Source organism: Nelumbo lutea, chromosome 8 (genome assembly GCF_056320005.1).
Source record: "Nelumbo lutea isolate HS-2025 chromosome 8, American lotus-T2T, whole genome shotgun sequence".
Classification (NCBI taxonomy): Eukaryota; Viridiplantae; Streptophyta; class Magnoliopsida; order Proteales; family Nelumbonaceae; genus Nelumbo; species Nelumbo lutea.
In genome coordinates, this window is record NC_142691.1 from 50,015,399 (window position 1) to 50,038,630 (window position 23,232).

At 37.9% G+C, this 23,232-nt stretch overlaps 1 protein-coding gene across 3 annotated transcripts in view; it reads left to right on the forward strand.

Moving 5' to 3' along the window:
- LOC148844115 (Protein kinase superfamily protein) overlaps positions 1–23,084 on the forward strand; it is a 68,186-nt gene extending 45,102 nt beyond the window's left edge. For 2 of the 3 annotated variants that reach the window (XM_088956616.1, XM_088956617.1), the window contains exons 9-14: positions 2,186–2,376; positions 3,028–3,189; positions 10,667–10,816; positions 13,296–13,556; positions 15,945–16,193; positions 22,625–23,084. In XM_088956616.1, coding sequence (XP_088812742.1) covers positions 2,186–2,376; positions 3,028–3,189; positions 10,667–10,816; positions 13,296–13,556; positions 15,945–16,193; positions 22,625–22,873 — 1,262 coding nt within the window. In that variant the 3' untranslated portion in view covers positions 22,874–23,084. The remainder of the gene's footprint in view (positions 1–2,185; positions 2,377–3,027; positions 3,190–10,666; positions 10,817–13,295; positions 13,557–15,944; positions 16,194–22,624) is intronic. The other variant, XM_088956618.1, reaches the window with a different exon arrangement.
- Positions 23,085–23,232: the final 148 nt, after the last annotated feature.

The following is a 23,232-nucleotide window of genomic DNA, read 5'->3' on the forward strand; positions in this document are numbered from 1 at the left end:
GGTACCGGTTCGGTTTCGGTTTGGCAAAATGAAAAAACCGGTACTACTGGTTCGGTTTACAAAAAGGGGCCATGGTTCGGTTACACCCCTAGTATGATCACTACTCTACTCATCTTCCATCCCTTTATCAATTGTAGTCTACCTACCCTCAAATTGAACCTAATGAATACATCAACTATGAGGGTAAATAGGAAAGAGGAAAAGGAGTATGGATCTTTTTTTACTCTTCAAATGGGGGTGAGGTGGGGGGAATATTATTTTCCTTGGGAAGTGGTTATGGAGATTCAGCTATGTGGTGTTATAGACAAGAACTCAAGGAAATTAGATGGCTGACCAAGAACCTAGAGATAGCAGCTTGGTGGGTACAAATATTGGCAAATAGTTTGGATGATGTTGTATTCAAACAAGGGGTGAATAGGGATCAAATCTGTTGGGCGTCTATATATGAGGCTGTATATAAGCATTCTACATACTTAATTGCTGTCCATATTTAATATAATTTCAGTTACTTACCAAAAAAGAAGAAGATATTTCCATAGTGTTAGTGTAAGGTGGCTTAAGTAGAGAGGTGCATTCAGTGTGTTCTCTGATCAGCATATACCAATGAGACTAAAAGAAAATTCTTCAAGTGCTAAGTAATCACGAAAAAACATGTTTAAAAAATAGGTGTGGCTAATGATTTAAAAGGCATGCCTAGGCGCACAGGTGATGCACATTTTAAGCTATGTGCCATGCCTATGTCCTAGGTGCACCACTTTCAAAAGGCGTGCACCTGGTGCGACTCAGCCGATGCATGCGCCTTTTTTTTATTTTTTGCAGTTTTTATATCTTTTTAATAAAAGATATTTTTAAAAGATAATTAAAATTATAAAATCAATTATTTATGTCTTAAAAATTTTAAGACCCTAACATAGACTTGTTTTGGCTTGCATCAAGGGGCTTGGTACAAAGGCAGCTTGTAGAATTTGGAACTAAAGATGTAACATCACATTAACTATTTGAAATAACACATTTGAGAAAGAAATGAAGAAATTAAAAGTTTGACATCCTTGATTATGTTTTATATGTTATGTTTATGTATTTTAATTTAAGCAAATAGGCTTCTTTAAAATATCTAGTTTAAAATTATAGTTTGACTTTTCTTTATATGTTTTATATGTATGTTTATGTATCCGGTATTTTGCAATTTCTTTTTGATTATTTTTTTCTTTAAATTTGTGTCTTGCTTAAAAAAGGTGTGCACTTCGCCTTGTGCCTTGCACCTCAGGTGCGAAGTGGCCTTTGCGCTTTTTTTGCGCCTTGTGCTTTTAAAAAAGTGGTTGTGGCTGAGATGGATAAGTAGCAAGACTAGAAAGAACATAATATGAAATGAGACATTGGACAGGATTTAAGGGTAGCTCCAATTATTGACAAGATAGGGAAAGTTGACTGAGATGATTTGGCCATGTGAATAGATGGCTGTACCAGCGAGGAGTAGCTTAGTAGGCTCTAAAAGAGCAAGGTGAGGACCAAGGAAAATGTGGTGTGAAGTGGTAATAAAAGATATTAAGGACTTATAATTTGACAGAACTCTCTCTTGATATTGATTAATGGTGAGACAGGAATCATGTAGCTGACCCCTAATGGTTGCGATTGAGGCTGAGTTGAATTCTGGTATTGTTGGTACTGGGAAACTCTTTAGAGTTTTTAGATTTCCATTTTAGATTTTTTTGATAGATAGATTTCCATTTTAGATTATTTCTCCATATATTTTAAAGTTATTATTCAGAGGAAGTTCTCATTGCAAATATGTATATTGTTAGATGGTCTAAAGTGTTGCGGTGTTAGTCATTTCAGTCTATATTACTATGAAGTAGTCTATAAATAGCCAATTGGAGAGAGGTGTATGACTTGGTTCTCTCAATCTATTCTCCTTTTTCTCTTATCTTCTTCTCCTCTACTCTTCTCCATTTATAGTAGGTTGAATACCAGAATATTTGTGTTCAAAAAATCTATGAATGATATAGTCTCTACTCTCTACATTTCGAAAATTACTGCAACACTTGTTTGCACTGTTCTTTTTATTTTTCTCTCATCATGCCCTTCTCTTTTTTGCTTTGAGATTTCAAAATTTCATTAAATTTGTTATTTGTTGTTTTTCAAGCATACAGACTGGAGTTGATGATAACTGCCTGTTGATTGACAGATCATAGTGAGAATACTCCACAAAAGGATACTATAAGAGAAGAGAAAGCAAACTTTATTAGGGTTCCCAAAATATATTGGAACCTTACTCGTAAAGCTGTGCTAACAATGGAATGGATTGATGGAATTAAGCTCACAGATACAGACCGATTGAAGAAAGCCTGTTTGAATCGGAAGGAACTGATTGATATGGTATTTGATAGAATTGCTCTTAGACATTTTATCTGTGCAACAATGTGTTCTTGAATCAACTTTAGAACTATTTGCATCCTTACAACTTTTTAGGAGAAAATCCTCAAATTTCCCTTGAGAATTTTAACAAATTCTAAAATCTCCCTCAGTTATATTCTAATCCTTAAATTTCCCATATAATAAGATTCCACTGTTAATATCAAAATGGGAGCAGCATTGAAAATGCCATTATTACTGTTACAGGGTATCCCCAGAAGACAATCTTTACAGGGTGTCCTTAGAAGTAAATATATTGTTTGTAAGCAAAACCAAGCATAGCACACAATTGATGTTCAAGGAACTCAACGTTTTAGTGACTATTGAGCTATTCTGATATCTATATATATATGTGTGTGTGCGTGCGTGTTATTCTCTCTCTCTCTCTCTCTCTTGTTAGAATAAGTGACTGGTGATTTTTGTCTTGTGTTCCCATGTCAAACAACAGGGGAGGTTAATATCCTTTTAGAAAGGTGAGGGGAGGTTTTAGTATTTATTAGAAACCTCAGGGGAGGTTTAAGGAGTTTTCCCTGTTTTACTAACAATGCTGCCCAGCTGTATCTAATATGGTGTCTTGATACCTTGTGGGCTTATGTTTTTCACCTGGTTTTCTAGGGACTCTACTGCTCACTAAGGCAGGTGCTTGAAGTGGGTTTCTTCCATGCTGATCCTCATCCGGGAAATCTAGTTGCTACAGTTGATGGCTCTCTTGCATACTTTGACTTTGGAATGATGGGAGAGATTCCTCGCCATTATCGTGTTGGGCTTATTCAAGTGGTAAGAACTTCTTGCAAGAAGACAATAAAGAGATCATAATCTGTCACGTGGTTTCATATAGCCTTTTTGTATAGTTCTGTTAGTTTCATCTATGTAGATCTATATTCCTTAGGTTGGTATATGTTAAAACACTGGCAACTTGCAACCTATTATTGATATAAGATGTGGAATTTGGGGAATAGAGTTTCTCACAATCTCTTGCATGTTTCCAAGCTGTTTTGGTTGATTCTACAATCTACATTTCTAATTAAGTATTCCCCATATTAGACTTTGTATATTTGAAAAATTCCAATTGATAAACTCAGTAACTCATATTTCTTTTATTTCATTTCTTTTCTTTTAAATGTGAAAATGAGATGAGTATTTTTGTCCATTGTTGATTTTAATGTACAAACGTATTAATTATCCATAGCTTCCCGATAACATGGAATTTGTTTAACTGGAATCTATGTTACATGGATATGGGCTTGAGTTTTAGAATTTGACATGGATACGAGATGCCAGACTTGGTGAGCCTGAGAAAATAGGATTGATAGATCACATTGGTATATTTTAGTTTTTACTTTTTAATATTATGTTTTTCAATTCATATGCATAAAGGTGGTGGAAGGCGACTCTAGGCTGTCCGCTTGTTGGCTGCAGAAGGAAGACTTCAGTCTGTGGAAGTTCTTAAATGAGAAAAAGAAAATTAACCAGCTAACTCAGAAGTCAGAACATGGAAATTCAGGTTCAGTAGTCCAAGAGGAGTGCTAATTCTATGGCAGATTCTTTGGCCAAACAAGGGGTGGGAAGAGCTAATCTCTTTTGGGCATTGATATAATCTGTTTTCTAATTTTAGGGAGGGTTAAGTGATTTTACCCCTCCCTGTTGTAACTTTATCTTTTCTATTCCTCTTAATAAAAGTTTCCGTTATTGATAAAAAAAATCCATATGCATAAAGGTGGAGATCCCCCACCTCTGATGCTTTTTATTTATTTTAGTAGTGAAGTTGATGAGTGAGTTGTTGAGGAGTGTGGGTAATAGAAATCTATTAAAGGGTTTTAGAGTGGGAAGAGAAGAAAGAATTGTCTTACATTTGCAATTTGTGTGACACAATCATAATGTGGGAGTTCAAAGGGGCTTAAGATATGAGATGTCTTAAAAGAATTCTAGAAATTGTAGAAAAGGTTTCTAGATTGAAAGTCAATATGGCTAAGTGCAGCTTAGTGGAAATCCAATTAGAGCCACATGAATTGGAGGAATGCGTAGGGATATGGGATGTGAAATTAGACCATGGCCTCTCCAATATTTGGGTTTTCCAAGATAATCATCATTCTAGAATGTAATCATTTAAATGATTCTCTAAAAAATTGGCAGTGTGGCGAAAGAATTGTATTTCTATGGGAGGAAGAATAACATTCATTGAGTCTACACTCTAATCTACCTACCCACTTCCTTTTGGCGTTTAAGACCCTAGTGAGAGTAGTAAAGAGATGTTTGGGTTGGAGAGATTCCCTTAGTGATAGGTTCCCTACTATTTGTTCACTGTTAGAAAATAAAAGAAGAGTGATCTCTTTCGCTTTTATTGATAATTCTTGGGACCTTGGTTTGAGGAGAGGTCTAAGGGAGAGTGAGAAATGGCAATGGTGGATGAATTAGTTACCCTTTTAGGGTCAACCTATCTGGATCAATCTTGTTTGGATAGTAGAATTTGGAAACCTACCCCATCTAGTGTATTCACTTGTTCCTCTTTCTTTGATGTCCTCATTCAGTCAACAAACCCTGCAAGGAGCCTTCCTTCAAAGGAGGTTGGCCTGTACCTCCAAAAATTTGGGCTTTTTGCTAGGAGGTGGTTCTCCAAAAAATCAATACTATAGATATGTTGCAAATAAAAAGGCCAATTTTTTGCCTGTCACCCCATGTTTGTAGCCTCTGCTTGGGTTCTGGTGAGACAATCACAACTATTAATTTCTTGTCCATTTGTGTGCTTTATTTGGACTTGGTTCTCTTTTATCTTTGGTTGCAGGTGGTGTCCCCCCTTGGACGTGGGAAGATTTTTTGACCCAAGATTTTTTAGGCAACCGAAGAGACGTGGTAGATAAATGTGGGGAACCATAAGAGCAGCTATCCTATGGTCAGTCTGGGAAGAAAGAAACAATAGGATCTTTAAAGGAGTGGAGAAATCCAAGGAGGAAACTATAGAAAAAATAACCATGACCACTGTTCAATGGTTGAAAACTTCGGATTTGTTTAAAGACTTCTCAGCTGAGGACATTTACAGGAATTGGGGAGTAGAGGCATCTACAACTTCCATAAAACTTACTGTGCTGGAATTGTGGTCTCCACCAACACAACAAAGAGTAAAACTGAACTTTGTCGGGAGTTCTAGAGGTAACGCAGGCCCTTCAGGTATAGGGAGAGTATTCAGAGATGAAAATGGCAGAATTGTGGCTATGTTTTCGGGGCGAAATAGGAGTGGGGGACTCATTGAGAGCGGAGGTGATGGCCTTGCTTCAAGGTGTAAGATATGCCAAACAATTGGGGTTACGCCAAATTGAGATAGAGGGAGACTCTAAATTGTTGGTTGATTGGCTGCAATCAGGTAAGTTGGGAGCCTGGATTTATAGACAGCCCCCAAGGGAAATCCTAAATACAACAACGGATGTTGGTGCTTGCTTCAAATGCACAAGGAGATCAGCTAATGGTTTAGCTGATATGTTGGCTAAACAAGGGACTGTGGGGGAGAGTATGTTTTGGGCAGTAACAAGGGACTGTTGGATGAGAGAGCATGGACCTGACACCCTAGTGGCAATTTATCTAGTGCTTCCTTTACAAAACACACCATGAAACCAATGTTCTGTCCTCTCCTTTCCTGATGGAAGCAATTTGAAATAGTCCCTCTCCAAAAATTCTAGTTTTCTATTGGGAGGCAATACTTCAAATCATAATACATTCTGCTTCAAAGGAAATGGAAAATCTGTTGTTTATCCCGCCTTGTGTTGTGTTCTATGTTTCAATAGTGGAGAAGCCACAAACTATTTTTTTTTCCCTTTCTTGTCAGTATGCATCTCAGGTATGGTGCTTTCTACCTATTTTGGGACTTCTTGGACAGCACCATGAAGCATCTTAGATCTCTTAATGGCAAACGTGGTTAACTGCCATATGAAAAGAAAAAATGTACAAGCACTGGTATCCTATGGAAATTTGAGTTGAGAGAAATGCTAGACTATTCATGAACAAAGAACAAGGTACAGTCATTAATAGATCTCATCAAGGTGACAATAGTTCATTAGGTTCTGGTAAGTGAAGAATTCAAGGGGGTCACTATGGATGTACTATTGAGACGTTGGAAAACAGTGGCTGGTTTCTCTGTTAAAAGTCAACCCAGAATAGTAGATTAGAGCCCTCCTGAAACAAGCAGATGAAATTAAACTTTGACGTTTGCAGATTAGGCAGCTTTACATGAATCCGGTATAGGAGGGGAAGTAAAAGATGATAGAGGAAGAACCTTACTCAGATTTTCAGGGCTAGCAGGGTTCAGTATTTCATTGAGGGCTGAAATGATGGCTATAATTCAAGGTTTAATGTTGGTAGCATTAAACAGTTGGAGATATCTGATTGTGGAAGGGGATTGCCTAGTTGTATCCACTGGTGTGTACAGAAGAAGAGACCCCTTGGACTGTTCTTTTTCCTATTAGAGAAGCAAAAGCAATAAGCAATAGCCTGAACTGCTCGTTCAGGTGGATCCCTACGACTGTTGATTGCCTAGCTGACAGTCTAGCAAAAAGCTGAGTGATGAGGTGGAGTCTTCTTTGGGGAGTGCCTGGGTCTGGGATTGAATTATAAAGTTGTAAACGGAAGTTTTGTTGGAACTCACTTCCTATGGTGTATGGAGTCTTTTGGTACTCTACAAGTGTTGTGCAAGCCTTTTTTGTTGGATTCTAGGGCTGCAAACTACTATAGCGAGGTACTGTTATACCTGTATTTGGGCTTAAAGTTGTTGTAGTGTGTTTTTCATCTTGCAGTTGGTGATTAGTGTTGTTAATCCTTGTTGTTTGGTGTCATACCCCTCCAATGGCCGCTTCCAGTAATAGCTCCAAGCCCGCTCAAGTAGTGTAATTGGACTTCATGAATTCCTAGTTAACCACCGTTAAGCTCAATCATATTAATTATGTACTATGGGCTAAATCTATGGAAGTTTCTTTGATTGATAGAGGGAAGTTGAAATGTGTCAAGGAAGATCAACCCTAGAGTGGGTCTGAGGGTTAAAGTGAATGGGTGCAAGTAAATGCTTAGATTATGATTGCTTTATGGAATGATATGGAAAACAACATTAGTGTTAATCTCATGTTTCTGGACATTACCAAGGAAATTTGGGAGCATTCCTAACAGTTATATTCATGATAGGACAATGTGACAAGGATCTATTAACTGTATCGGGATTATTTTTCTCTCCAATAGGGTGATAAGAGTGTAGAGGAGTATTATGCTACTCTGAAAATTTTACGGAATGAGTTGAATGTTTACCAGCCTCTCTCCCTTGATTTGAGGGTACAGCAGGCTCAAAGGGAACATTTAGATGTTGCTAGATTCTTGTCAAGACTGAGATCTGAGTTTGAACCTGTGAGAACTCAGATTTTAGGATGTGGTGATCTTCCTTCCCTTTCCAAGGTGTTTTCTCGTATTTGTAGGACATGCCAACCCTAGAATGATCATTCTATCACTTTAGAGAGGTGGTAGAAGAGGTGTTAGGGGGAGAGGTACATTTAGAGGTGCCTGTCTTGGTTTTAGTGGTGGTCATGGTAGAAGTGAGGAAGAGGTGGTGGAAGAAACAGTAGAGGTTGTGGTACTGTGAGAGAGTGCACACATTGTGGCTGTGAGGGACACATAGTTGCTTTTTGTTATAACTTGCATGTCCCTCCATCTTCCTGGGCTAATCATGCTGTAGTTGAGGATGACACTAGTATGAATGATGCTATTGATGCGTTGCCTACCATAGGAGTTGGTAAGAGCAATGAACTGGTTCCATAATCCGTGAGGGATATGAAGGACTTCGTCAAACCTCTTTTTTGCCTTACAAGTCCACTGCTACCGTTGCTAAGTTAGGGAGAACTTATTTAGTATACAGTTTTAACCATTCACCATGGGTAATTGATTCTGGAGCTTCAAATCATATGACTAGATCTTTAGATCTTTTTGATTTCTTGTCCCCACCCTCTACTACACCGTCTGTTACCTTAGCTGATGGTACTTCTCCCATTAATGGTATTGGTAATATTTCCCTTGGTTCTGATATTAGTCTTAACTCTGTTTTTTACATCTCTAAGTTTCCATTTAGTCTCTTGTCTGTAAGTAAACTTACTAAGTCATAAATTGTTCAGTCATCTTCTTTCCATCCTATTGTATTTTTTAGGATCTCGTGTTAGGGAAGATGATTGGTGGAGGTTGTGAAGCTGAAGGATTGTGTTACCTGGATGTCTTAGTTGGATTAGTCTAGTGACATTGCCGTTTGGGTCATCCTTCACTTAGGATTTTGAAGAAATTAGTCCCTAATTTGGCATTAGTGTCTCAGTTAGATTGTGAAACATGTCAACTTAGCAAGCATCATAGAGTCACTTTTGTTCTCGGGGATGACCATAGAGTCCAAAGTCCTTTTGATCTTGTCCAGACCAGTCAGATGTTTGGGGTCCCAGTTGTGTGTTGTCTTACAATGGGTTTCAATATTTTGTAATCTTTATTGATGATCATTCAACAATGACATGGATATATATATATATATATATATATAATGAAAGAACATTCAAAATTGTTCTCAATTTTCCTTTCATTCAATGCTGAAATTCAAAATCAGTTTGGTGTTTGTATTAAAGTAATTCGTTCTGATAATGCAAAGGTGTATTTTCATAGTTCATTTCAATCTTATTTTGACACTCACAGAATTACACATCAATCTTCTTGTTCCCACACTCCTTAGCAAAATGGTGTGGTGGAATGGGAGAATCGGAGAATCAACACATTATTGAGATAGCTCATGCCTAATTACTTCAAATGTTTGTTCCTAAAACCTATTGGAGTGATTCTGTTCTTCATTTTTCTTGATCAATCGTATGCCGACATCAGTCCTTGCTGGGGACACTCCATTCTCTATCTTGTTTCATTCAAAGTCCCCTTTCTCTCTTCCTCCGCATATTTTTGACTATGTTCGTTTTGTCCATCGCTTGGGCCCTAGACATGATAAAATTGAGTCCCAAGCAATCCGATGTATCTTTTTGGGCTCCTCTCGCACACAAAAGGGATACAAATGTTATGGTCCTATCCTTCGTAAGTCGTTTGTTATTACTGATATCACCTTCTTTGAGAGTCTTATTTTTCTGGACGGGAACCTTCTCCCTATGTTCCTCTCCTGTCTGCTTTAGGTGATGTGTTTATCCCTCTTCCCTATTGAGGATTCCATTTGACTATCAATTCACAGAGTGTACGTTAGATGTGCTTGAGAGCTTGCACCAATTTGTACACCGGGTCAGACTCTATCTTTTGCCCCTCCATCATCGGAACCATCAATAGATCCTCCATTTTCAGATCTTGATCTACCCAATACTGTACGTAAGAGCAAACATACTTTCTTCCCAAATTTGTCGATATTATGGTTTTTGCTCCCTATTCTCCTCAGTAAAGAGTTTGTTTTTGAGTTAAAACCCAATCAGTTGGGTGCATCCACATGCAACCAAAAATCAAGAAAAACCACTACTAAATATAAGAAAAAGTAATGAATAGGGGATTGGTAATTGGAACGAGGGTTAAAGAAAAATTATATAAAATAAAAAAGAGAGAATATAAAGGAATGTGACCAGCAGTCACCTGATAGAAAATAAAAGACCTACACCTCGAAAGACCAATCTGAACCTCTAAAAAATCGAAATAACCAGACACACCACAAAAAGCAGCAATACCAAAAACATCCACCCTTTCTAAACAAAAACAAGACATGAACAACTGCCTACATCGGTATAACAAAATTTACCCAACTTTCCACAAGATTAATTAGAATCCTCTTTGCTTCTCCTGCCAACTTTTTTCAACTTCACCTTCTTAGTAGGCCCAATTCCAAACAACCCCCTTTCAGTCTTCCAAACACTTACGAGACTTGAACTATTTGAGGAGTTTTTTGGCTGTTGAATCAAGGTTCTTTAATGACATTATGGATTCAACAAGGGGAAGAGTTCTCTCAAGTGTCATTTTAGTGTCAACATGGGTATGTCACTATTTTGGAATTTCCATGTAACATAGATGGAATGTGTTGGACTACCAATTTGTATTCTGATAGGATTAAACTAGACATTGGAAGTGGTAGCCAGGTTTTAGAAATCTTTGTTTTTTTCCCTCCATAGTAAAGAAGGTTATGGCAGCTTCAATTATTTCATAAACCCTTTAACCAGTTCCGAAGTTTTTGTTGCTGAAATATAAAATTTGATCAGATTGTTTATCTTTTTTTTTTCAGCTTGTACACTTTGTCAACCGTGACTCTCTAGGCTTGGCAAATGACTTTCTTTCTCTTGGATTTATTCCTGAAGGAGTTGATATATTGTTGGTTTCAGATGCCTTACATGCATCCTTTCATGATGGAGCTAGGCAATCTCAAGATTTCCAGGTCAGTATTCTTAGTTCTTTTCTTGTTTTTCTCAATCGAAACATTTTCTTGACTGTTTAACCCCCACTAACTGAATGTGTTGTTTTTATTTCCTTTAAATATGATAATAATACAGAATTTTAGAATGCGTATGATATGCAGAGCAGGCAACGACATGGCTGATGCTTTGGCAAGACAGGCTGTAAATAGATATCTACGTTCTTGGTGATTTCAAAATATTCAGGGCTTTAGGAAAAAATGTCTATACCACCCTTCATATTTTTGATAAATATTAAAACCTCCCTTTCTGTTCACCCTAGTCCTTAAACATCCCCTGTCAGGTAAGCCAGATGTCAGTCTTGACTAAATATGAAAAAAATGTCCAATGTGCTCTTATGGCTTTCCATGAAATCATTCCATTCTTCTCTAAATCCATATACCGTAAAATTTCCTTTTTGTTTTCTTACTGGCAACCGAGATTGATGGATAAGGAATGAAACCTATTCTTATGTAATGGATTTGGTTGAAACCAGCCAATCATCTATAAAGTCCTGTCACCATTGGTAACCACAGCTAAATGATTCAAACAAATACAATTTTGTGCACACCCACTCTTCTACTTTTTCCTAAGAGTTACATATTAAAGTTTTCGTAGGGAATAAAAATTCCTATGGAATTGCAAACTATGCTCCTGGGTAATACCAGGTTCTGTCCAGGAGCTGCTGTTAACTTGGCACATTTCTGGGCTGAGTTAGAGCTAAAATGTGTGTTGGAGGTTATTCCTGCGGCTGTTATTGGGCTGATGAGGGGAACAGGAGATTATTCAGTGGCAAGTATAAGGGGGTGGATGAGCTGATTAGGTTCCTGGTGGGCAAGTTGGATTCCTGGATCTTAGTCCCCAAGTATTTCTCTAATCAGAATGTATATGCGTATGAACTTCAAAAGTGTGGGATATGTAATCTTGTTTTTGTTCCTCCTTTGGGGGTGGAGGCTGAGGCTTTACTCCTGTGCCCCAAGGAGCTTGTTGAATTGTATATCTGTTGCATCCAATAAAGTTTTCTTTACCTTTTTCAAAAAGAAAAGAAAAGCTTCTTTGTACCCTGAAAAGGATTGGGTGAAGTCATACAAACAGCTCAAAAACTGACAGAACATTAATTTCCTAGTACACTTTTAAATCTCACCTTGATTTACAGAAATACCCAGACCTGGTGTAACCCACAGAAGATGGTCCCTAGTTACTCCGTTCTTGCAACAGCATCTGGTATTGTATTAGCTAATCAGGGTGTTCATATGAATGAACTTTTCAAGGTGGATGGCAACAACCTAGCTTCTCTAACCAACAGTTGGATTACCTTGGGGGCCCTCTGTCTGCTTTTCCATTCAGCTGATGACAAGTTTATAATTTCCTTCCCCAAAGGTTGGATTACCCTGGGGACCCTCTGTCTTCTTTAGACCTTGAAGGAATGCAAGAATCTCAGCTCTTAGAAAGTTCCCTTCCCCAGTTAGACGTGTGAAGCTCATCACTATATCTTCATGATGATCTGTGACACACCCTGGATCACCTAAACTGCACGCATTAAAGTCGAGCTTCATTTCCCCATTTCTGAGGGAGATTGATGCACTCAAGAAGTCACTGCAGCAAGAATTTAAGACCCAAGCATGGGATATTCATCTCTTAGAGGAAATATGTGTTGGACCTACTGTAGGAAACTAGGAAGCTAGGAGTTAAATCAGCTGATATTCCTATTGACCTGAACTACAAGATTAATGCTTTGGATGGTGAGTTGGTTAAGGATGCTGGGAGATATTAGAGGTTGATGGGCTGGTTACTATATTTATGTATGACACGCCCAGACATTTCCTATGCTGTTAGTGTTGTGAGCCAATATATGCATGTTCCTCATGCAATCAGTTGATCTAGGACTGCATGGATGAACTCCAAGAAACCCTAACCTGACTCTGATACCAAGTAGAAATCTGCTGAATCCAAAATCTGCAAAGAAAAGAGTTTCTTGTGGAAGAAGAGAAAGGGAAGAGAAGAAGTTGAGAAAGAAAGAGAAAATCAGATCTGGCTGCCCTCTCTCCCATTGGTATTTATACTTTTAAGTAAAAAATAAGTACAATGACTAATATGCCCTTATAGGGCGGCTAACTCATAAAACTGTATAAAAAACTTAAAAATATCACTCCAAAGGGTCCCAACAAGAGTGCTGTTGTCCCCACTCACTATCTAAACAGAGAATAAACAAAAACAACTAACAAATCTGCAAAAAATCTTCAACACTGGCCACTGCTGCCCAACTTTTTAATATTCCATCAATCGGTAAACCCTTCAATTCTTTATTTATCAACACCCAATTAGCTACCCTCACCTTGATAGTCTGATAAACAAGGTTTTGTTTATAATTTCTTTATTCTGCTAATGCAGCAACTAATTGTCATATTTTTACCAATTCTTGAAAAGCAAATTACCAACTTTCTGATTTTTATCTGATTTCAGGGCATAATGAACCAGCTGTATGATGTCATGTATGAATTTAACTTCTCTCTTCCCCCAGATTATGCACTTGTAACAAGGGCTTTAGGATCGCTTGAAGGGACTGCAAAAGCATTGGATCCTGAGTTCAAAGTTGTGGAGAGTGCATATCCTTTTGTTATAATGAGACTTCTTGCTGACTCAAATCCGGATATGAGGAAAATACTCAGAGAGCTTCTTATCTGTAATGATGGATCCATCAGGTGGAATCGACTTGAACGTTTGGTGGGCTTTTCTCCTTGTTGGCATTTGTAATGTACAGTTCAATTTATATTTGCAGTGTGTTCTAGATTTTGGATGATGAGATCTCACCTTTTGTTTCCAAATTCTTCAATATGTGATGCCACCTTGAATTGGTTGATTTCATGGTGAGCATATTTGCTCCGAGGATGGCCTTATGGACATCTTTGGCCCCCATCCTGTCATATTTGTTATTGGTACTCTACTCTGGTGGGGATACTTGATTATATGTGATATTTTGGTGTGAAATCTAATATATTGTGAGCATTTTCGCATGTTTTCTGGAACAAATTTTGTGGCATTTTTACATGTTGCGATATTTTTTTCACTGAATCTGCAGAAAAAAAACTGATGTCTTTATTGACGCCTTTAGGCCCCCACATCTGTATTTTCTTGGTTATTCAGTTTACTATTTGCTTGGCAGAACTGAATTTGGCATATAGGTACAGATTTTGGTTTCAAACAATTATAATCCTTTCTCATGTGGGAGTTTTAGCAGGGAAACAAATTTAATGGAAGAGGTCACATTGAATTATCTCTTGGTCTTCAATCCTAAATGTGCCTTGGTTTGCACTCCTATTAATTTAATAATAATAGCAGTGCTAACTAGGGTACATTTAGGATTGGAGACCAAGAGATAACTCAATGTGACCTCTTCAATTACCTTGGTTCAATAATTCATAACAAAGACTTGAAAGAAGAAGAAGAAGAACTGTTTACTGTATTAGAGAAGTAATACAGGTTCGAAGAGAAGAAAGAGAGAGAGAGAGAGAGAGAGAGAGAGAGAGAGAGAGAGAGAGAGAGAGAGAGAGAGAGAGAGAGAGAAGGGGTTCGGTGTTTAATGATTTTCCGCCCATACACATTTATTTATAGTTTTAGGTTCCTTACAAGAATAGGAAATAAACAAAAATTAGAAACAATAAGGCCAGCCAGCCCAACTTAAAAGAAATTAAAAACTTCTAATAAAAGAAATTAGAAACTACTAATAAAAGAAATTAGAAACTACTAGGTGTGGGTATGAAACCACTCACACTAGAGCCTGAGTGTGGGTATGTGTTATGGGCCCGCGAATAGGATCTTGTCACGGGTCGGTCCACGGGGAAAAACCTCCTGTTTTCCCTTGTTCCTCCCTTTTTTTGAGGAACCTATCTTGGCGCCTTAATGATGATTTGTTCAAGAGATCACCAACTCTCCTCTTCTCTTTCTTGACTGAAAATTTCGATGTCTTTATTGAATATCATCAGCTCCTTAAATAGGAGATTACAAGAAGATAAGAGTCTTATTTTTAGGAAGACTCCTTGCTAATTAGGAAGACTCCCTAATAATCTATCCTACTGAACTGATAAGGGAAGATAAGACTCCCTACTAATCCATACTACTGAACTGATAAGATAAGATAAGACTCCCTACTAATTAGGAAGACTCCCTAATAATCTATCCTACTGAACTGATAAGATAAGATAAGACTCCCTATTAATCCATACTACTGAACTGATAAGATAAGATAAGATAAGAACTGTATCTAGCTAGAATTAGATAAGATGAGAATCAGCAAATCTTGCTCCCTTTACTGCTGCTGCCGGCGGTGATATTTCTTCCCAATAAAGCATCCACATCAGTATGGAACCCCACACTCGTGGCTAACCAACTATTTTTTCAGAAAGCAGAGATTGAGGGGGATGCCACCCATAGAATTAGAGTAGGATGGGAAAAATGGAAGGGTGTATCCAGAGTCTTATGCGATGGGTGAGCTCAACCACTGTTTTTAACCTGTTGTTGATCTGGATGATTGCACTGGTTGACCTGTCACTTGGCCAAGACGGTCTGGTTTAGTCTCAAACCCATCAACTAATAAAAACCTGTTGACCCCATTCAGACCAACTATTCAAGCTGTTTACTGGTATACAGTTCAAACTGTGACCAGAACAATATTAATTTTGAAAAAAAAAACTTTTAGTGGAAATAAGTTGACAGAATAAAACTGTAAAAGAACAAAATGGGAGACTGAAAATAGGGAACCTTTTCTCCATGGCTGTCAATGGCAACTCTAATCTATGAAGAACACAAGAGATAAGTATGGCAAAGTCTTCTTCTTCTTGGTTGCTGCTAGTGGTAAACCAGCTGTAAACTGTGATGGCCGCTGGCAGATCTATATACCCATTTGCATCATGGGTACCATCTAGATTTGATTATGCTTCTTTTTTTTTTTTTTTTTTTTTTTCTTGTCCCTATTACCATAAGTTAGAGGCAACTTGATCTAATAACTAATATTATATGTTGTCATCATAGATAGAATGAGGCTGTAAGCTTGGACTTTTCTTGTCCCTACCATGCTCCATCTATCATGTATCTGAATTTGGTAATTTGCTTCAGGTTGCAGCTATCTCTGAACAAGCGTCAGGACCATCTGATGCCTCAAAATTTTCCGGATGGTCCCTTGACATGCATGCTGTTGTTACTGCCACGGAAGATCTGTTCCATTTTATTCTATCTGAAAAGGGTCGTAGGGTCCAGGTTTTCCTTGTTAGGGATATACTTAAGGCAGCGGATACCTTTCTACTAGAGGTTTTTCCATGCATATTTGATGAAAAATTTGAAACAAGGGATCTTCCAAAATCTGAGGTATTTTTCATCAATCTAAATTTCTGTTGACTGAATATGTTGCCCTTATAATGGAATTTCAACTAAATCCAAGCTCATAGGGAAGTATTGGTTTGCATTTTGTGTCACATGTTGATGTGAGCAGGCAAGCAAGTTACGTGCAGTACTTTCAAGTGAACAATAATAAACACAGCAATACAAAGATGAAACAACAAAAACCAAAGATCTTTATAGATTTCAGAACTAAACTTGATGTAGGGCTCCTTGCTACACTAATAATTGCATTAAGCTGGCCTCCGGTATGGACACGTAATGATAGAGGGATTGGAAGGCATGCAATGGGTTGACTCATGACTGCTCAAAACCCCACTCTTGATACTTGAAAATCCTAATTGGGGCTGAGCTACATCTCAAGTAAAAGAAAAAGAACAGACTTCCACAGAAACAACCCCTTTCTCTTTTATAGGAATCAATGGCTTGTTGGGGAAGCCAACTAAAAAGATTTAAGCATAAGCCCATAGAATGTTCCCCTCCTCCTCCCTTCAGAATAACTCCTTAATATATCCAGGCCCAATTGGAGTAGGTGACTCTTTAAGGGCTGAAGTTATGGCTGTCATGGAAGGATTGCAAGAGGCAAAGGAATTGAATGTAAGAATTAAGAAAGCTGATTATAGAAGGTGATTCAAAGTCAGTAGTAGAATAATTGCAAAAGAAAGAAAAGGGTTTCTGGATTTTCAATAATGAAAAAAAGAGATTCAAGTGGCTGATTCAAGATATGGGTGTGCAACATAGTTGGGTTAAAAGGACAGAAACGGTTTTGCTGATGTATTAGCAAAACGAGGGGCAGGAAGGTAACTTTGCTACACAACAGTGAAAACACCCAAGAAATCAAAACTCAAAAGAAGCACCCAACTGCCCTTGACCAGAATCTAAACTATAAAATGACAAAAATACCCCTGGACCCAAATTGTCTACACAGCTATCCAAAACAACTATTTGGGATCCTACTACCAAACTTCCAAATTTAGAATATATTTACATTTCTCTCTTTTTCTTTTCTTTTTCTTTTCTTTTTCTTTTTTTTTTACTCTTCTTTTCTCTTTTTTTTTGGGCTCATCATTCTTGCTGGGTTAAAAGAGCTTGAGTCCATGTAAACAACACAGTTAGCAACCTTACACATGTCTTCATCCATAATATGTTTCTCAATATTCCAACTTGCTTCTGCTCCGTCTTCTCCTTGAGTCACCTCTTCATCTTTATTTGAAAGAATGTCCTTGATGGCCTTAGTTACATCCTTGTTTCCTTGGTGTTATCTCTTGTCTCCAATGTAGGTCCTTTCTCTTCATGATTCATGCTTTCCTTTTTCATTTCCTTGGAAGCTATGGGTAGATATTTTTTTTTGAAGATAAATAAATAAAGAAATTCAATAAAATACAGCAGAGTACAAGAGATTTTGGTGACAAGGTGTTGCCAAACCATACACAACCAAAAGACTAAAAAATACAATATCTTTTCAGAATATGAAATATTCACCGTACTCCAAAAATTCGATGCAAATCCTTCTTTAAAGCCTTCAAAATCAGGAAGAATCAACACACAATCCATAAGCTTTGCTCCAATGCTTGCATCTAGCCTCTCCTTGCTCTTTATCTTTCCTTCAATAGTAATTCTCTTTCTTTCGACACTTCCCAACATACTCCAAAAGGAACACATCTCCATAAGATTTTTGCTTTAATGCTCCCTTGAACCACTAGCCCAAGTCTAAAAATCTCTCTAGGCACACTTGGGGAATGGGGACCATCCTCCTATCTTTTGAATGACTGCAGCTTACAGATGGAGACTATTATGACGGGGGGAATTCAAGAATGTTCTTAGAAAAGGAGAGAAATGGGGAGGTTCTAATGGAGACTATTATGATGAGAGTGGCTGAAATCCTTGGAAACTTTCTCATCCATTACAATGGATGTTATTATTAGTGATAAAGTTCAGATATGTACCAGTTTTAGTTATAGAATAACAGAGGAAAAGGAGAGAAGAGTGAAAGGAGAAGAAGAGAAGAGAAGAGAAGGAAGGCTGGTTTGAACTAGAGAAGTCAATCACTCTCTAGTTGGACAGATTTTATTTATAAGTTTCTAATTAAAAGCACAAAGGCAGTTGTTCCCCTATTTAAGTTTGAAACACAACACTTAGACCAAATTATAATAGATAGTAAACCACAATCAGCATAGAGAAAATTGACCAAACTACCCCTATACAGCTGACTCTAACACTCCCCCTCAAGCTGGTGAGTGTATGTCATATAGTCCCAACTTGTTACATATGTAATCCACTCTTCCTCGACTCAGCCCCTTGGTGAACAAGTCTGCCCATTGACTTCCTGTGTTTACATATGCAGTACTTATCACTCCACTGAGCACCTTCTCTATCACAAAGTGACAATCAAATTCTATATGTTTTGTTCTCTCATGGAAAACTGGATTGGAAGAAATGTGAACTGGAAGTTGATTGTCACAATATAGCTTCATGGGGTATCGATTGGGTACTCCATTTCTTGCAAGAGATTCCTCAACCACATTAGTTCACACATTGTATGTGCCATGGCTCTATATATAGCTTCTACATATCTTCTTGCCATCACAGTTTGCTTCTTGCTCTTCCATGTCACCAAATTGTCCCCAAGAAAGGTACAATGCCCTGTAGTAGACCTTCTGTCAGATACTGAACCAATCCAATCAGCATTTATGTATCCCTCTAACTCAAGACTTCCTCCACTCTTATATAACAAGCCACAACTTGGAGATCCCATAAGGTACCTTACAATTATTATAACTACATCCCAATGTGGAACTTGAGGTCTCTACATAAATTGATTCACCACAGTAACTACAAATGAGATATCTGGCCAAGTAGTTGTTAGGTAATTCAACTTACCCATCAATCTCCCCTACATTCTAGGGTCTTCAAACTCCTCACTTGCAATGCTACTCAAATTGACATTTGGTTCCATGGGTGTTTCAGTTGGTTTAGTACCCAACAATCCCATCTTCTCTAACAGATCAAGGACATACTTCCTTCGACATAAATTAATACCATGCTTAGACCTTGCTACCTCTATCCCCAAGAATAGTTTAATTTACCAAAATCCTTTGTCTGGAAGTGATCATGCAGAAAGGTTTTCAACCTATCAATCCCCAACCTGCCACTGATGGTGTAAACAATGTCATCTACATATACCACCAATAAATTCTTCTTAGCACCTAAATCATAGTTAAATGCTGAATGATTGACTCGACATTGTTTCATGTGATTTTTTTTACCACTTCACTAAATCTATCAAACCATGCACGGAGAGATTGTTTAAGTCCATAAATGGCCTTCTTGAGTCTGCACACCTTATTGAGAAAGGTGTGTAAACTAAAGAAGAAATTGATGCCCTACACAAGAATCACACATGGGAATTAGTGGATCTTCTTAAAGGGAAGGAGCCTATTGGGTAAAAGTGGGACTTCATCATGAAAAACAAGGTTGGCGGATCCATAAAAGGTATAAGGTGAGGCTTGTAGCTAAGGGCCTCACAGTTCACACAGACATGGTGTAGACTATTGGGAGACGTTCACCCTTGTAGAGAAAATGAACTTCGTAAGGGTGTTATTATCCTTACCAGCCAGTCTGGGATGGCATCTTCATCAACTTGATGTGAAGAATTCCTTCTTGAATGGAGATTTAGAAGGGAAAGTGTGCCACCTTAAGAAGTCATTTATGGGTTGGATATCTTCACAACTTTGTTTGGGGTAAGAAACTTTCAGCCAAGGTTTGCTTTAGAGATCTTTTCATTATGGCCAAAGCTCAGAGGTAGTAAGAAAGCCAGGCTGATTTGGAGATAAAGCTTGGAACTTGGATTGGTCAGTGGTAGCTGTTGGCAAATCTGTTTTCAGACTGGGTCTTGGAATTGCCAGAATTTGAAAGTTTGTGCTTACAAATTTTTTAATTTGGATTTTTTTTTTCTGTTTTGGTTCTGCTTGTAGGTGTTGCCTCAACACCTGATTAGCTTGTAATACTTCTTTTCTTTTTAATGGAATTTTTACATTTACTATAAAAAAAGGGCTTGGTTTGGTCATTTCAACAAGGCAGTTCAATAGATGGGGTTCAAACAATGCCAATCAGATCATACTATGTTTGTCAAGAAGGGAGGCAACAAACTTGCACTCCTTATTGTCTATGTAGATGACATTATCATTACAAGTGATTGGGAATTAGAAACTAAGAAGTTAAAGCAGTTTCTTGCTTCTCAATTTGAAGTATCTAGGTCCTCTTAGGTATTTCCTTGGGATTGAAATTTCTAGATAAAAAAAAAGGGTATCTTCATCTCTGAAAGTTTTGGATCTCCTACAGGATGCTAGTAAACTTGGGTGTAAGCCAGCTAACACTCCCAATGAACCTAATCACAAGTTAGGAGATGCTGAAGGGGAAACTGTGGTTGATGTGAGACAATTATAGAGACTTGTTGGGTGAATGACTGATTGTTGTATCTTTCTATGACTCGAGTAGACATTGCTTATGCTATTGGCATGCTTAGTCAATAACTCAATATATGCATGCCCCTAAATCACACATAATTTAGATGTTGAAAGGGTGTTGAAGTTCTTGAAGAAACACCCAGGGAGAGGTATTTTGTTTGTTAATCATGGACACATGAAAATTGAAACCTACACAAATGCAGATTGGGCTAGTTCCCTAGATGACAGAAGATCAACCTCTAGGTACTGCACCTTTAGGAAGCAACCTTGTAACTTGGAGTAAGAAACAGTTGGTTCTGGCCAGGTCAAGTGCTGAAGCTGAGTACTGGGCGGTGGCACATGGAGTTACTAAACTGTTATGGGTGAAGGACATGTTCATCGAGTTGGGGCATCCCTTTACTGGTCCTATGATATTGTAATTTGGTAATAAGGCTGCTATCAGAATTGCCCACAATCCTCTCCTTCATGATCGGGCAAAGCATATTGAAGTGGGCAAGTTAGCTGATGTACTTATTGCCCCTAGTCACACTGAACTTTGTAACAAGTTGGGAATGATAGATATCTATGACCCAACTTGAGGGGGAGTGTTGTATTTTCTGTATTTCTTATGTACTTTTAGTGTGTCAGTGTCAGTACTGTCCTTTCACATTTATTTATGGTTGCCCTAATATAAATAATAAGATGGGCAGCCACCCATTGACTTTTTGACTCCCAAACTGTACAATCCTCTCTTCTCTTCTCTCATGCTTTCTAATACTGAAAACACTGACCATCCCAATGATCAGTCAAATATCTAGATTGCACCTTCTTTTTCATTTTTTACCATTCCTTGTGGGTTTTGGTGGAGTGGAAGGTTTGTCACTACCTCACTCATCAAAAAAAAGTTCATGATACCTCCTTTAAAGCACATGCCTTGATTTCCCACCCTGCACCTCTTTATTGTTGATTGCCACCTAGATGATCCTGTTGGATGTTTCTAACTATAAAGGTCTATCATATCCCATGGGGCAACCTACATAAATAAAGATAGAGAAAAGTAGTCCAAAAAGAGGAAGTCTGTTGGTTACTTCATTGAAATTCTTCAGTGCATTGCCTTTTTTTCTCTGATCAATGTCAATATAGGTTCTTCTAAGGGTACAACATGGCTTAGACTCAAAACCTAACTGGAGTGATCAAACCCAACATTTGGGGCAGGTTTAGCTGGAATTGATAGATCCTCAGTTCAGCATCCATTTTATGATTATAAGGCTTGGTTGAGGCCTTTGACTTATATTTATTATGGTAGGTAACATTTGTCTTATAGGTACAATTGTTAAATGAAAACACTTTTTTTTTTTTTGAAAAACACCAATTTTTGTTGTTATAATTATTAGTAGAAAAGTCTATGATGAAGGAAAGACATGATTGAAAAGCTTTGACTAATCAAAAACCCCCTTGAATTTTGATGGAAACCCACCTGATTGGTTACCACTTTCATGATGCTGGTTGATTGGTTATAAGTTTTTCTGGTATCAACTCTTTCTGGCATCATGATTGACCTCATTATTGGTAGTATTAATTTTAGTATTACAATTGTGATTGTGAAGCTTGTCTGGCTGTAAATCCTAGCTTATTCAAGTTTTTCTTAAACTAGGTTTAAGCAAGGTTGGAATAACAACAATATGGGTTTACACTTGGCTTAGATAACTCTGTTTGGTACGTCAACTGATCAACCATATTTCTGGGTTGGTATGGCACACGCAGGATATCTGCTACATGTGTTTGTCATAGCCTTATTGGTCCCTATGATATACCCTGATACACACAATAGCTGATGGTGTACATTGCTTGGAAAATTTTCTACCGTTCACTTTTTCTTTTTAAACCACTGCTTCAACATCGCAATCTTTCTTAAGTTTGTATTATATTCATTAAGGTTGTTGTGATCCTATGCAGGGACATGAGATGATCAGAAGGGTGCTAAAAGGGTTTCAGTCTCTCTATCAAGCAGTAAAGCTAGCCCCAGAGGTTTGGATGGCAATGCTAATACGTATGGCAGAAAAACCTGAGGTTCATAAATTTACATTGGATGTCATCTCTGCCTTAGCCACACATTGTGGTAATACGATGTCGGAAGAATTATGGCTTTGTATATCTAGGCTCTTCCACCAGATGGAAAGAAACTACGGACAGAATGATTTGTGAGATAGCCTTTCTTCGACCCAGAATACATTGTCATATACAGTTACAGAAATATGGCTAGAAATTCTAATCTATGAAGGCGTAGATTAATTCTCAAGCACTCCAAGAAATTATTAAGGGTGCTTGGATTGTTTTTAGAAGAAATAATTCTCAAGGTGCTTTGAGTGGTAAACAAAATAAACACAATGGCATTTTGTGCTTAGCTGTCTGGTAAGAATTTTCTCAAGCCGTCTTGGAAAACAGCCTCTGTGTATGTGTAGGGGTAAGGTTGCATACATCTGTCCCTCCCCAGACTCTGCATTGGTGGGAGCCTCGTGCACTGGGCTGCCCCATTTAGTCTGGTAATAATGAGTGAATTGAGA